Source organism: Zea mays, chromosome 2 (genome assembly GCF_902167145.1).
Source record: "Zea mays cultivar B73 chromosome 2, Zm-B73-REFERENCE-NAM-5.0, whole genome shotgun sequence".
NCBI lineage: Eukaryota > Viridiplantae > Streptophyta > Magnoliopsida > Poales > Poaceae > Zea > Zea mays.
Window position 1 is genome coordinate 151,029,506 of NC_050097.1, and position 15,618 is coordinate 151,045,123.

The window sequence follows — 15,618 nt, forward strand, 5'->3', positions numbered from 1 at the left end:
TACATTACATCATACATTGCATACATAAACATTCATTTAGACATACATAAGATCATCATCATCATCATACCATACAGATACAAACAGTTGCTTCGGCTCTAAGAAAGCAGCTTCGAAAACAGAATAATGCTTCATTGTGTACGAAAAGAAGGGAAGGTGTTTTTCGCCTTCGGCTCAAAAAGTACAAGTTTCGTTCACATCGAAGCACTTCACACATTGATGGAAAGGTAAAAATATATTACAAGGTATGGACAAAATGTACAGAGTAGAATCTAATTCTTAAGTTACAATATTCTTTACAAAGGTTAATACAAGAGTTCTTAGAGTTTCTTCCACAACTAGCTATTCAAGCTTCATCATTATCTATTGAGCTTCGGTTCGTCTGCTAAGCTTCGGTTTTCTGCTTTTCAACTTCGTTATCCTGTACATATTAAAGTATTGTAAGGAAAATTCAAGTTTAAAGGAAAAGGTGAGCACAAGGTATGATTTTGTTACCGGCTTAAGATGACTTCGAGCTTCGTCACCAGCTAAGCTCCGTCCACCCTTCGTCCATACTAGCTTTATAAACATGTTTCCTATGCTTCGGGCAAGACTGGGAATATCAATCAGATTTGCTGGTGATAAGCTAAAGTTGGGTCTATTGACAATCTTTCCATGTGTGCAACCAGATTTCAGGAAGGCAACAGCTGTGCCCCGAGAAGCTACCAGGGCACAGAAATCGTCGTGTCCAGCTATAATTTCATCAAGAGCATCAATTTCACCCTCGATATGTTCGAAGGCCCCTGGCAGGTCTTCAATCGAAGGACTAAATTTTTCATAGTCGGCTCCAACCGAATTGAAAATCAGCTTCAGCCGTTGCACACATCTGTTACTGAACTCCAGACATTTGTTTTGAAGCTCTGTCAATGATTTTTGCAAATTTGAACTTTTTTCGACCGCAGCCTCAAATTTTGCATCAAACTTCTGCTTTTCTTGTTCGAAGCTTTCTGACTTCGAGAGAAGCTCCGTATTCAACTTTGCAATTTTAGCTTCAGCTTCTGCCAATAAACCCTCTGCTGTCTGAAGTTCGAAATCCTTTTTTTCAAGAGCAGCTGCTTGATCTTTTATTTTGCTTTCTAAACCCTCAATTATAACTTCATGCTTTTTATCTTCAAGATCTTGTTGCATCCTCAAAGCTTTACTCAATAGCATAATCTGTGCAGGAACACCCTTCGTTAGAAAACACATTCGTTGTTAAAAACAATAAAAAGGTGAAGAAAAGTTTTTTTCCTTGAAATTAGAATAGAATAAACTACCGACGATATGCTGTCATCGGTAGCGGCTAATGTCTGTTTCGAGCTTCGGGAAACCAATACTCTTCGACAGAGTACCGATAACCTTCGCTCTGGTTCGGTCCCGGAGGCAGCCTAAGCTTTTGTCGTCAACGCCGCCAAAGAGCAGCACCCCTGGTTCATATCCACAGGATATGGCATAGTCTCTCAATTCTTCTTTCTCAGCCTTCGACAATTCTTGTCCAATTAAGTTTTGAAAATTGAAATCTTCTTTTTCTAAAGCATCTTTGGCTATTTCCTTTTCTTTCTCAGGCACTGTGGCAGCTTCTTCTGTGGCCATGTCAAGAAGTATCTTATCAATATTAGAAAGTGTGCTTTCTAGATTTGCATCTTCGGCGGGTTTAGCTTCGGCAATTGCAGCTTCAGTAGGTGCAGCTTCGATAGCTGTAGCGCTCTCAACAGCTGGTGCTTTTGAAGCCGAAGCTGGTCGTGGTGTCTCTTCGATAGCTTCTATCACAGTAAAAATTCTTCATTTTTTCGGCCCAGTTGCCTTCTTCGCTATCGAAGGCTCCTTCTTTTTCTGAAAAAGCTTCGTCAGATGTGGCGCCAGTGGACTTAGCTTGATAGGCAAGGATTCATTCATTACCTTTAGAATTTCTGCCACATCGGCAGCAGAAGGTGATGCAGGAGTTTCTTCTTCCGTATCAGTCGCCTTCTGCTTCGATGCTGCAACTTTTCTCTTCTTTGGAGCAAATGCTGTCGGCTCAGGGCTCAATTTCCTCTTTTTCAGGTTTTCTTCATCTTATTTTACCATTCTAGCAGCATGTCTGCCCACAACACTGACAACTCTTTTTCTTTTTGGCCCTTCGGCGCCCTTGTTCAACCGCTCATAATCAGGATATTCAAAATGTAGAGCATCCATTACCCGATTCAATCTTCGCTTCGGTCGGGAGCCGAAGGTTGCAGTCATCAACTGATCTTCTTTTTTCGTATAGTTCCCTAAAATCTCATTACACATAACTTTGATCGTGTCCAACCATTCTTGGCAGGGTTCCTTGAAGTGTTTTTTGAACTTAAAGTGATAAGGCTGCCGAACGAGTTCACCCTCTTTCTTCTCTTCTTCAAGCTTCGGCATACCCCCACTTCCTCAGCGTTGGGAATATTCTGTTGGCTAAGTATTCCTGGACTAGGTCCCTAGTTCCAATATGTTCAGACACAATTCTAAACTCATACACAGCATCTTGGCATGGATCCCCCGGTGTCATGTTGCATTGAGGCCTAGTCAGCCCGAAGATTAGCTTCAACGGGCTCTGAACTAGCTTCTCCTTTTCTTCATCAATTTTAACATAAAACCATTCAGATTTCCAACCGGTCGGCCATTTAGTACGATAGCTAACCACCGGTGTCTTCATATCCTTCCGATAAGCAAAGTTATAGCAACCGAAGTTCTCATGCAATCCGTCTTCTCTAGCCTTCGTCTGATAATGAAGTTCATGTACTCGGTAGAATGCATCGGCGAGCAGCTCTACCCCTTGACTTCAGAGAGCCCAGATGTACACGCTGAGCCTAACAATGGCGTTAGGGGTCAGCTGATGAAGATAAATCCCAAATTTTTCCAAGACTTCTGCAATCATTCCGTGCAGAGGAGATCTCAACCCTGCTTTGAAGAAGCTCTTAAAAACTACAACCTCATCATCTTCTGGTTTCGGGATAGTTTCTTCCCCGCCAAAGCGAACCAACCCCTTCTCGGCTTCTCTGAAGTAGCCTAGCTTCGTCATCATAGTCATATCAGCTTCAGACACAGTTGATTTCCCAAAATCCAGATGGCTGGGCTTCGATGGCATAATGATGTTATAATCAATCTCTCCTTCATTGGCATCACCCTCTTCAATATCTGCCTGCTCGGTTTCATCAGCGGGTGATTCTTCGTCAGCAGCGCCTTCAGTCACAATCAATCCCGACCGCCTCATAACTTCGAAGATTGGAGCAGTTTCAGCAGCTTCAGCTTCCTCTCCGTCGTGAGTAACTCTAGCTGTTGAGCGTACCCTGGCCATTTGATGTTGAACTTTTTGCGTTTTGACAAAGTTGAAAATTTTTATCTTTGCCGAAGCTCCCTCTTGTCATGAAGCTAGAGCAAAGCGATCCTTCGGTTCAGAATGCAATAAGGAAGCTTCGGCTGTGGTCACATTTTTTGGCAGCACAACGATGCAATAGCAGTAAATGCTGTGGTAACTTCACACCTACCCGTTTGTTTATATAGTGTTGCAGGTGGGAAGGTGAATCGTCAAGCCGCTCGCACCTGTTGAACAGTCACCCGCACCCGCTGAACGGTGGACCACTCGATGCCTAGAAGGTGAATCGCCAGATCACTCGTATACACTGAACGGTGGACCACCCGACACTGGGAGTATTTTAATCGTTTCTCGGCAACGAGCTCAGGGAAGGTGTTTTTCGGACCTTCGGCATTCCGAAGCCTAGGAGAGTTTTTTATGGATCGAGCTCGTCACGAAAAACGATCTAGTACCATGAAGGGGCTACTGTTGGGGTCTGCTTCATCGCCGAAGATCCCATAAGAAGAAACACCTTCGGAAGATTGACACAAAGCCGAAGCTACCAATCAGAAGGCTTCGGCGTACATTTCCAAAGGCACCGACTTAAAGATGAAATGACCAATCGACCCATGATAATTTGTATTATGATTGTAGAACCCTTGTAAAGGGCATGAATGTAATTGCCCACAGGCTGCGTCCTGTGCCTATAAATAGATGAACAATACCCCTATATTGTTCACGCTATCCTGTAATTGCTCGCGTGCCACACTTGGATTTTTGCCTTCTGTCAAGCCGAAGGTATAAATGTAATTAAATATTATATTTAATATCCAAGTTTATATAATGATAACATGTGAATAACATTATATGTCTGTTCATATAACCTTTCAGGTTTCATATGTTTCATTTTTCATTATCTTATAACCGTGATGATGAAGGTACGTCCTTCATAACCTTCGTCCGAAGATCATTATATCCTAAGGGAAATAATGCTTCGAAGGACGAAGGACTTTAACATTTAATACTTTGTGTTGCCTTGTTCTTGATTCATAGCATTTGAGAACAAGTCAACAGCGGGAAAAAGATTATTTGGACGAACGAACGAACGAACGATCAAACGATCGGACGAACGGACAAACAAACCATGAACGATCGGACGAACGATCGAACGATCGGACGAACGATCGAACGATCGGACGAACGAATGAACAAACTAAGAATAGGGGGACGAACGATCGAAGAACGACCGAACGATCCTTGTGCTAGTGTGTGCTTGTGTGGGAGGTGGAGTGGGCGTGTGGGGGGGAGTGGAGAGAGTTGCCATGAAATGGCTTGGGGTGGGATGAGAGGAGGCCCTTGCCCCTCTATTTATAGCCATGGTGGGGGATTAGGGGGAGGGATGAGAGGATTAGTGGGAGGATGAGAGGATTAGTGGGAGATTAGCATGGATTTGTCTTATATGAGTGTAATTAGCTTGTAGAGCTCACCGTATGACACCGGAGGCATACATATATGTGTGAGCATGAGGAAAGTTATGAAGAAAATATTTGTGGGGACTTGAAAAATGATTCTGAAGGTATTTCTCAAGAGGAAAATATCTGGAGATATATCGACGGAATATTTGGGCAGTATTTTTGGAAAGAACTTGAAGGGGATCACTAGGGAAATATCTGGGTAGTATTTCTGGAAACAATTTGAGGGGGATCACTGGGGAAATATTTGTAGGATATTTTGAGGAGGATTTTAGAGAGAATATAGACCACTATACTTTATTTTTTGATATCAACTTGCAAACAAACATATTGAAATGAAATTTGAAATTCATTTTGAATTTAGAGTGAGTTTGAGAAAATTTCAAGATTTGAATTTTTGGGATGCTACAAATCTACCCCACTTAAAAGAAATCTTGTCCTCTAGATTCGGCTTAGAAGGGTTATGGGTATATCTTTACTTCAGCTACATATCTTCACTTTGCAGACTCTTCGAGGAGATGGAACTTCAACAAGATCTGGCCTTGAGGAGCATCTGGCTACCGATTGCAAACGATGATTCTGTCTTCTCAAAGATCATCTTCAGGCATTTAGCTTTCGCTTGGCAGCTAGCTTATTGAAGAAGCATCGATGCCAACACGCAAACCTTCCTCTTGCGAACTCCCACATGGATTCCTTCCTTGATTAGTCTTCTGGTGCTTCGTCAACAAAACTTGGGTGACCACTTCTCATCCGGAAACTTATATGCTTTGATGATCTAGTCTTCCAAAAGCTTGCTACAGGCCTTCTTCTTTTTCTCCATAGAAGGAACTTTACTGAAATACTACCCCACTTAAAATAAATGAGGGTAGAACTCTTGAATCTTAGGGATTTGAACTCCTTGAAGTATCTCATAACAAGGGTGTTACCTTCTTCTGCTGTTGCTGCCTGATTAGGCTACGGAGAGATGACTGACACAGGGTTGATTCTGGGAGAACCTTCTTCTTATCTTCTCTTTACTATCTTTTTTTCACTGACCCTTTTTTTCTCTTTGCTCTTCCCACTGGAGGATTCTATCAAAGAGTATTACCATCATACACTGGAGGAAACCAAAGACTATGAACCATGTGCAACAGTCTTCAACCCAAGAATCACCAAGCATTGTGATCTTAGGGGGGAGGGAGTGGAAAAATGGAGTTGCTTGCAATTTGGTAGAGGGAGCTGGTGCGGAAGTTTTATAGGCGAGCAGTATGCGAGATGGTGCTCAGGGGGTGGCGGTGATGAAGTAGGTGACACAAGGCAACAAGTGCGATTGAGGCAGGGATGGTGTTGCTGGCGGTAATGGTGGTGGGTGCGCTGCAAAGGGGGCATGGGGCGGTGGTAGTGCGCATGGAGGCGACACACGCGTGCGGGGGGGGGCACGGGTGAGTGGTGGGGTCGATGACCCTGATGTTTGTGGTCTCTGGTTCCAAGAATCTTTGCCTCTCTGTATGGTAATAACTTCTTCTGTCCTCTTTTCCTGTTTACTTTGACTCAAGGGCAATGCTTTGATTCTCACGGTCGGTTCTTTTGACTGAGCGGCTGGACTGGTTCCTTCTGTAGCTTATTGCAGGCTTCAAGGGTAAGCTTCCTGGTATCTTCTTAGGTAAGGTGCGTTTTCTCTTGAGATGAGTTAAGATGAGAATGGAGCATAAGGTGAGGATTAGATCTAATTTGTGATCTGTGTTTTAGAGAAAACCTTTCTTAAAAAGAAAAAAACACACAAGCTCAGCAATGATAAGTACAAACAAATCAAATGTTTTGAATAAGGGAAGAATAGAGTTTTCCAAATCACGAACTACTCGGATTCGGGGGATAAGCATAACTACAATTGCTTGGCTCCTGAATTGAGAACTATGCTAAATGCAACTTATGAGCACTAACGTTAAAGCATCACATATACACTCAAAAGGGGAGAAAACATCAAGCGAAATTCATTTTGAAATGCCCTAGGGGGCCACACAATTAGAGTTTTGCAAAACAAGGGTCTACACGATTACCTCTCAGACATGCAGGGCTCTGGCCAAAGTGAAGAAAAACTTCACTACCCAATGCATGCAGGGGACTAGGCATAACTAACTTCAGACCAGACAACTTCTCTTCTGGCAAGGCTGGCTCACAACTTCAATCTGAGACATCTCCTGGATGGGTTAAGAGGGAGCTGATGTTGATGACTTCTTGTGGCGGTGATTGAGATGGCAAGACGGGGTCAAACTCTTCTTCAAGCGCGACTGGATCTTGTAGCTCCTCAGAGAGCGGCGGTGCTGGTGGGGTGCTTGTAGCTTCTTCTTTGATCTCACAGGACGGTGCTAGAATCTTCTTCATGGTGAAGGGCTCAAACAACTCTGGCGGGGGATCTTGGGAGGACTCGGGGTGCTCTTGCTTATTCATAGCCTGAGGGAAGACTAGAATTCCTTCCAAGACTATGGCTCCTTCCGGGAGTTCCCAAGCCTTCTTCTCTCCTCTGATAGAGACCGGGTGACCTTCAAGAATCTGGGGATCTTCAGCTCCCATGGGTTGAACTGGGTTGGATGAAGCGGGCTCCTGGATCCACAGGGCTCTTCATTGGTTATGGGTTACCAAGTAGGCCTCCATCAACTTCTGGACATGCTCATCCTTGGCTCCTGGATCCTTGGCTTGCTTCAGGGCTCCAAGGCAGCTACATAGGCTTGAGCTGTGGTGAGATCCACATAAAGCTGACGGTTGCGCTTCTCTGCACCTTCTGCTCAGGCAATCATCTGACGGTGGTGCCGAGCCAAGAAATCATACTGGGCATCCAGGGTGAGCAGGTATGCAGTGAGGTACACGACTGAGGGGTCGTCCTCAAGCAGCTGCTGCCCTTCCAATGCATGCATCCTGGCCATCCAAACTGGACGGTCTCTCTGAAAGGGCGAAAAGAATCTGAGCGGTGTGTCGGCCACTTCTTCTTCATAGATCTGACACAGAGCCCTCAATGCCTTGTGAGCGACGACTTGGTAGGTGTCTTTGAATCTGTGCCCCGGAGCAGTGACACTCCATTCCACATGGTGCGGACTGGATCCAATGTATACAGTCACGACACACTTCTCTATGCCATGCTCGACGAATTCACGACCATCATACTCTGGCTAGCTCCTGATTCCGAGGCGGACTATGCATGCTCTCAGCAACTTGGGGAAACCATCTTCATTCTGGCAAAAGCTGGTTTGGCAGCGGACCTCCAGCTGACTTCTGAGAGAAGGAAAGGGGGAAAGCATTTTTGAAATGAAGGGATGACAGCAAGAATTTTTTTTAAGAAAATAGTTTTGACTCAAAAACTTTTGGATCAGGCTAAGGGTTAAGTCCTTTGGCCAACCTAATAGCTTGATACCACCTGAAGCGTCCCGGTCCTCTAGGACTCAAATGTGATACAATTACTAGTCCTAGGAGGCTAGTAAACACATTTATACATCAGATGATTACAGATCTGCTTAAACGAGACAAACCTATAAAGGTGGCGATCAACTTTAAGAGTTGGTCCACAACTCGGGACATATCATCAGAGTGGGGCTGAAGCAGCCTGATATACGCAACGAAGCAAATCAGCGGTCCAAGAGCCACAGGCAAGGTTGGGAACAGTCGTAACTCTTACCCGATCTCCTTTTCTGAAAAACAACAAATAAGCAAGGGTGAGTACAAACATACTCAGCAGCCCACCTTCACCCGCGGAATGGGGAAATCAGATATAATGCATGGAATATGTGGAACTCAGGATATTTTGCAGAAACAGCAATATTTTATGCAGGGTTGTTTTGTAAAACATTTTGTATTTTTCAAAGCGCATCCTCTCCCAAAGGAGCAGGAAGTTTTTCAATATAGAGCAAAATCCCCTGGACTAAACCATCCAGGTATCTCAGCAGTTTCCCACTGGTTTTCATTTTCAAAAAAATCTACTGGACTTCCCGTCCACCATAGCTCACGGCTCAACCGCCGGACCTTTTAAAAACCACTTTTCTCAAACGCGCCCTTTTTTGAAAACAAAACACTAATTGCCACACCACACCAGACTCATCCATTCCTGTGGACACAGACTATTCGAATAGGTTTGAACTCTGCGCAGAGGGGTACACTTTACCCACTAGTCCGGCTCTGCGATCTCATGGCCAATGAGATCCGAATCTGAATCTCTTTCTTTCCTCGCACGTCCTAACCTTAACGGTTATACCAGAAGGAGTCAGGCCACCGCCATGTCCAAACCGGACAAAACATTCCCCCTCCTTATCCTCCTGGTGCTCCGCAGCCTTCATAACCCTACGAGTTCAGATTGAGTGACTGCTCATACAGTCTCGAGTGGTTGTACTTATCATGAGTACAGGTAGTGAAGGATGACAAACCTGTCCTTATGTGAGGGGACAATCCTTCTGCTCACACCTAAACCAGCTGAGCCATCACCTTAGGCCCTCCCCTAAACTAGGGAGTCCATGATCATCCCTACTCAAAGGTGATAAGGGTGAAAACCCTTCATCATACACATTTTGAGAAGCATTTTCTTTTGAAAACTCACACCTTTTCTCAAATCATTTGTAACAAATATATCAAGGATTGATTGCGGCAAGCGGCTGGTTGGCCATAATAACTTGTCTCAAAATCATATCATGCATAAAATAACAGGCTGAGGGTTGTGGTTGAAAAATCATAGGCAATTTATGCATCAAAGGGATCCAGTGAGCTTGCCGTGCTTATCTGGCGAAGGGGGAAGGGGAGCTCACGGAACTGGCTTCTAGCTCCACCGCCTGGCGTAGACTTGCAGATCTGGCCTCCACGAGACGGCACGAACGCTCCGATAACAGGAGGGTGGACTGGAGGCGAAGCGACACTATACGTGTAGCCGACAGAGTGGAGTAACTGAGTGGGTGGGGTGTTTGCCTTGGCTGAGGGTGTTGAGTGTGTGTGGAGAGGTAGCTGGGTGTATTTATAGCTGGGTGTATGTGGTGTAGCACAGTGAAGTTCACTGTTGGTGAGAATAGTGACGAATGAATCATCTGACTTAGTCTGAACAGGGAAATTATGGGCAGAATATGGGACAAGAGTATTTTTGGAGTTTTCTGGAATATGAACCATGTTTAAGGGACGACATGGTTGGATAGGGAATAGTTTGATAAGAATTTAGAAACAAGAATTATTGGAATCGGAGTTTGGAAACCTGGTTCGAAGGAATCTCAAAGTTAAGCGTGCTCAACTTGGAGAAACCTGGGATGGGTGACGAGTTGGGAAGTTCCCTATTGGAAGGAAAATCATAGTCACCGGAGTTCGTATGACTAGAATATGGGTCTGGCTAGTCTTAGGTGGACTGAACAGCATGATGGATGAGTAGTTGAAATTTGGGGTGATCGAATGATCGGTGAATAGTAATGATGAATAGTAACGGTGAATAGTGACAACAAATAGTTATTATAGATATCATCGATGAATAGTATCGATGATTAATAGCGTCGGTGAATAGTGCGATGAATAGTAATGATGGCAAATAGCGTCGATAAATAGTAACGATGATGAATAGTAATGGTGAATAGTAATGGGAGTGGAGAGATAGCGAGAGTAGCGTGTACCCTTCGTGGCAAGAGGCTGGACGGTGGTGTATCTGTGCTCTCGGTTGGCGTGAACCCAGTCTGGTCTTGAGAAACCCGGTGGCGAGTTGACATATGCAAGGGTTAAGTGCTACATATGTCGTGTGGTTGGAGATCCCCAGCTGGGTATTAATCGATTCAGATCGTTGTTACTTCTCGGACATGAAGGCTTGGTACTGACTTACACGTAGCATTCCAGTGAACTCAAAGAGGGATAAAAGATGGCTAGTGTAGGCCAGGTGCTTGAACTAGGATAGAAAGAACTCTAGATGCAGGTAATGACTTAACCTGATAATAAAACTGGTTTTTTAAGGATCCGCTGTTAGTAAGCATTTCTGCAAACAGAGTCTTTGATTTTTGATCAGCTTTACCTTGAATCCCACAAGCCAGCATATCCTTGAGTCTTTTTCCTTTATCGGGTAAGACTTGCAAAAGTACACTCTTTACTCAGGGTTTTCGAACCCATGTTGTTGTAGGTGATGAAACAACGGAGTTTTGTTGTTTCTGCTCGAAGGTGGTACCAAAGGAGGAGGCAAATTAGTGAACGTGTTGGTGGGAGGATGTTTTACCTCCCTGTTTTGTAATAATAAGTTATGCACTCATAACACCAATAATACTCTCTCTATATTTTATTAATGTAAATTATGTTATTGTAATCCGCTTCTGCTATTTCCTTGCTCCGGCTATCTGTGTAATGTCTGCGTGATGGGTAAAGCACTCTTGGGCGATATAATGACGATACGGAAGACCGAACTTGTCGAGTGCTTATGTGCATCTACATGGTTGTCCGACGTCCTTAGGACAAGGTCATCTGTAGGTGGGCCTAATACCTTGGGAGGTTCCGTGACAGCTGGTATCGGAGCGAAGTCCGTCTCTTCAGACATTACAAAGTACTTCAAAAGAATTTTTAAACACTTACCTTAAAATATTCTTTCATTCTTATCGTACCACTTTTTGGTAGTAACTTACCTTTTAAAAGTCGGGTAACAGAGTGCAGTATATGAGGAAGTAAGGGATCGACGAAAGATTAATCCCATAATTATTAGGTTATGCATGCATCATGTTTAAACTATACTAAATAAATTTTTCCCCTCTTAAGGAGATATGGCGCGCACAAAAACTACCCAGCGCAAATCAACTGGACCTCAAGGTGTGCCTCGACATCAGCTGGCCTCCAGGCATGAAGGAAGCAACAGTGGAAGTAATGACCCCATCGGGGATTTGGAGGCCAGAGTGGATCGCCTCAGATCTGAACTACACCACGGGTGTAGGGAGCTTGCACGCGATAGTCACCGCATTGCTGAACTATCAGCCGAAGTTAATCGCCTGTAGTACGAAATTTCGGATCGTGATACGACCATTGATTGGGCCATAAACTCGGGCTCTTTTGCTTGGGACAGTGAAGCCAAAGCTCTAGCTCGAGTAGTAGAACTTAGCGCATCACTCGAAAATCTGCAAGCGTACTGCAACACCTTGCATGAAGAAGTGCATGTATTGTATGATCGGCTGCACCCGAACGTGCCACCCGATGTGGCAGCAATGGGAGCTGGACCATCTGGAACAACAAATGGAGGATCTGATGTGGGGATTGACCTTTTTGGAGCCCCTCCTTTCATGAATCTTGCAGATGAACGGTCTCCTGAAGCAGGCAGCGGAACAACTAAGGATGAAGAAGATTAGTGTAGTATAGTCTAAGTAATGTACTTATGTAAAATAAGTAAGACAGTTGAGTTGTATAATGGAGTATGTATAATTATTACTGTTCCGTAATGAAATAAAAATGGTGTATGTTTGACATGTTATATTTCCAAATGTTTCTTTGCCTCATATGCCATCCCGGACTCGTGCTCATGATGGGGCAGGTACATCCCGCGGCGGGAAGGACACTCCCAATCCGTCACCCGTACCTCCTACCTTGGTCAAAGCTATCGCTGCCTTAGTCAACACCACCGCCGACAACACGCGCTTTCTGCGCGAAATGGCGGGCAACCAATTTCAACAACACGGAGGAAGAGTTTTGCGCACAACCAATTTCAACAATATGGAGGAAGAGTTCCCTCTCAAGGACCACGAGATACTACCTATCTGGAGTTCTCGAAAACCGACCACCGCTCTTCGTCAAGGCAGGACCACGACCGCTCTTCGTCAAGGCAGGACCACGAGATACTACCTATCTGGAGTTCTCGGAAACCCGACCACCGCTCTTCGTCAAGGGCTCTTCGTCAAGGCAGAGGAACCCTGGATGCTGACGAGTGGGGGCGGGTGATGGAACAGCATACTTACGTTTGACTTTAGAGTATATTTGTAAGATCCTTTAAAATTTATAAGAGAACTGTCGCACACGTCTACACGTGTTTGTACGACGTATGCGAGCGTTTTGTGGAAAAAAAACAAATTTGTTGGACATCAACCAATCTCTGATTTGAAAAGAAGAACAAAATCCATGATTGGAAAAGATGAAAATATATAGATCTCTTTTGGGTTCATTCATCTCGCACGACGGAGATGATACGAGTAGATGACACCGAAAAAACAGGTCCACATACAGGTAGAGAGATTTTGCAACAGAAGAAACACGCGGAGACCGACACAACCCAGCCAGGCACGACGACGCCAGAATCACGCCCCCTGCATCATCATGCGCGAGAAGTCGTGGAAGCAGACGAAGCCGTCGCCATCGCCGTCGACGCGGCCGATCATGCGGCGGCAGTCCTCGACGGAGCAGGCGGCGTCGCCGAGCGCGGCGAGCACGGCGCGGAGCTCCTCCGCGGAGATCCTGCCGTCGCCGTCCGCGTCGAACACCGCGAACGCGTCGCGGAGCTCGGCCTCGTCCTCCGCCTCCGCGGACGCGGCCTGCTCGGGCGCGAGCCCGGCGGCCTCCGCCTCGGCCAGCACCGCGGCCAGCTCGTCCTCGCTGCGGACCACCCGGCGCAGCGCCACCTCCAGGTCCTCCCGCGTCACGGCGGCGGCTACTACCGCCGGAGGCTTCGGGTTGGGGGCGGACGGCTGGGATTGGAGGACGGTGCGTGGCGTCGTCGTGACGGCTGACGGCGATGCGCACTCGTCGGACGAGGACGACGACGCGGTGGAGACGAAGGAAGAGGAGCCGCCGGTCTTTGACCCCTTCCTCTTCTTGCCGGAGGAGGAGGAAGACGAGCCGAAGAAAGGCATGCTCAGCTTCATGGCGTATGTACCTTGCAGTGCAGTGCAGGCGAGCGATTCGAGGATCGATGGACTGGTGACCGAGGTTGGGAGGGAAGGAGAGGAAGATGAGGGGTGGAGAAGAGAAGACGAGGCTCGGAGTTATAGAGGGGTGGCGAGGGGTAGGGGAGGGAGCTTCCGCGAAGCTTCGTTCTTTCGCGCCCCGGCCGGCGCGGGAAACTAACGACCGGGGCGGGGCCTACCTGCAGACTGGCCTCACCGAAAACCCACCCCGACCCAGACAAGCGATGCGATTCTCTCGCTCGTCTCCGTCTCCAAGGCTCCCACCCTCAATTCTTCCTCCTCTTCGTCAGTCCGTCGTCGTCTTCTGCATGGTGCCAACGACGGCGATCCTTTACATACCACTGCATCATGCAGCACCGCCGCTCCTGCTAACGCTTGGGCGTGCATTCAGTCTCGAGCCTGTTCGGGAGCAAAGCTTTTTAATACCGTAATTTTACAATACTATATATTATTTGAATGGTAAAGCACAACTAAAATATTTCGATACCACAGTTTTGCAATACCAAAGTTTCGCACGCATGACAAGGGAAAACTTTGGTCTAGATCAAAGTTCTTAATATTATGGTTTTACTAAATTTTAAACAAAACGATCATTTATTTTGCACGAGTGCTCAAACAATCAGAACGCCAGCAACACAGAGAAACATACGTACGTGTTGCATTTTCACCGGGTATATACGTACGTTTCGGTGCCGCCGTATACATATACTACGGTGTACGGCATACCAGTACACACGGAGGGACGACGTTGGACGACGAAGGTTCCACGAAACTTCCGGCTGCGTTTCGTGAAGTGCCAGGAAACTAACCTGATGACAGTGAGAGGTAGCGTGACGGCCATTGATGAGAGATGAGCGATGGAGCCAGAGAGTCGTACCTCGTACTATACACGTTGGATGGATCGGATGGGAAACTCATCAGGAATTTCGGCTGCACTTGCCACACTCCTCGTCCCTGTACGTGCTTCCTTCCTTCTTTTGGATGGAGATGCATGGAAACAGCACAAGGGAAAAGCCGGCCGTGCAGTTGCAGCTTGCATTGCGTGCGCCGTGTGTGGTGATCGATTCCGGTAGCAGACAGCAGCGCTTGCCCACCCACTGCACGAGTAAGGGAAGCCTTGCTAGCTAACCTCATAGTTGATAGTCGTTGGGCATAAAAGGGTTCAGTGTTTGTTTGACGGCTCGTGACATTGCTGCGGCAGCGGCTCCTCCTAGCGCGCTTTCGGACCATCTATGATAGCATAGGGTCTTCTTCGCAGCATCTCGCCTCCTATGAGGTATTCTGTCGAGGAGGAGAGATCTTAGTGTTGTCTTGATGTCGACAGGCCACCCTAGACACCTCTAGATGACATCGAGCCGAAGAGAGATGAAATATATCGAGTAAGACTAATACTAGGGCTAGATTACTCCTACTCCTAATGCATGCAAAGAACAAGTCAAATAAGATAAGTATAGTAAATTGGTTTGATTGGATCGATTGTGTGTGTTTCAACCGGCCGTACCCATTCGTTTAAATAAGGAGAGGTATAGACCCGTTACAAGTCGGTTCCGAAACAAAACCCGCAAAAAATCAGGAACATAGTTGATTATGTTCCCGCGTGGACTGTCCGCGCCACCATGACGGATTGTCCGGCTATCACTTTTGGTGCTCAACATATGCCCCCTCCTTTTTGGTGGAGCTTGGCGAACCAAAAGCATTTGTACTACGAGCACCCTTCGAGAGACCATAGATCTCACAAGCCATTTTGTTTCCGAAGTAAGAAATTAACCTGATCCAAGAGACGAGATTCCTTTAAGGGGGGAGGGTTGTAACACCCCAGGTGTTACCAAGGCCCTACTTGTACCCCTGACTTGTTATCACATGTGTTAAGTGGAGGAGAGGGAGCCCCAAAACCTTGGAAACCCTTGCACTTATGCAATTACCCAAGCATTACCCAAGCACTTATGCAATTATCACCTTGGGCAAGAGAGAATTAAAC

The 15,618-nt window shown here is 46.1% G+C and overlaps 1 protein-coding gene across 1 annotated transcript; it reads right to left on the reverse strand.

The window, feature by feature from the left end:
- Positions 1-12,862: 12,862 nt before the first annotated feature.
- On the reverse strand, positions 12,863-13,693 carry LOC100286265 (uncharacterized). Its single transcript, NM_001355684.1, has one exon. It carries the CDS (start codon positions 13,596-13,598, stop codon positions 13,035-13,037), a length of 564 nt encoding a protein of 187 aa, NP_001342613.1. The 5' UTR covers positions 13,599-13,693; the 3' UTR covers positions 12,863-13,034.
- Between the last annotated feature and the right edge of the window lie 1,925 nt (positions 13,694-15,618).

Bases quoted from the DNA above. Each gene is read 5' to 3' on its own strand.
- LOC100286265 (NM_001355684.1), bottom strand. From the start codon at position 13,598: ATGAAGCTGAGCATGCCTTTCTTCGGCTCGTCTTCCTCCTCCTCCGGC.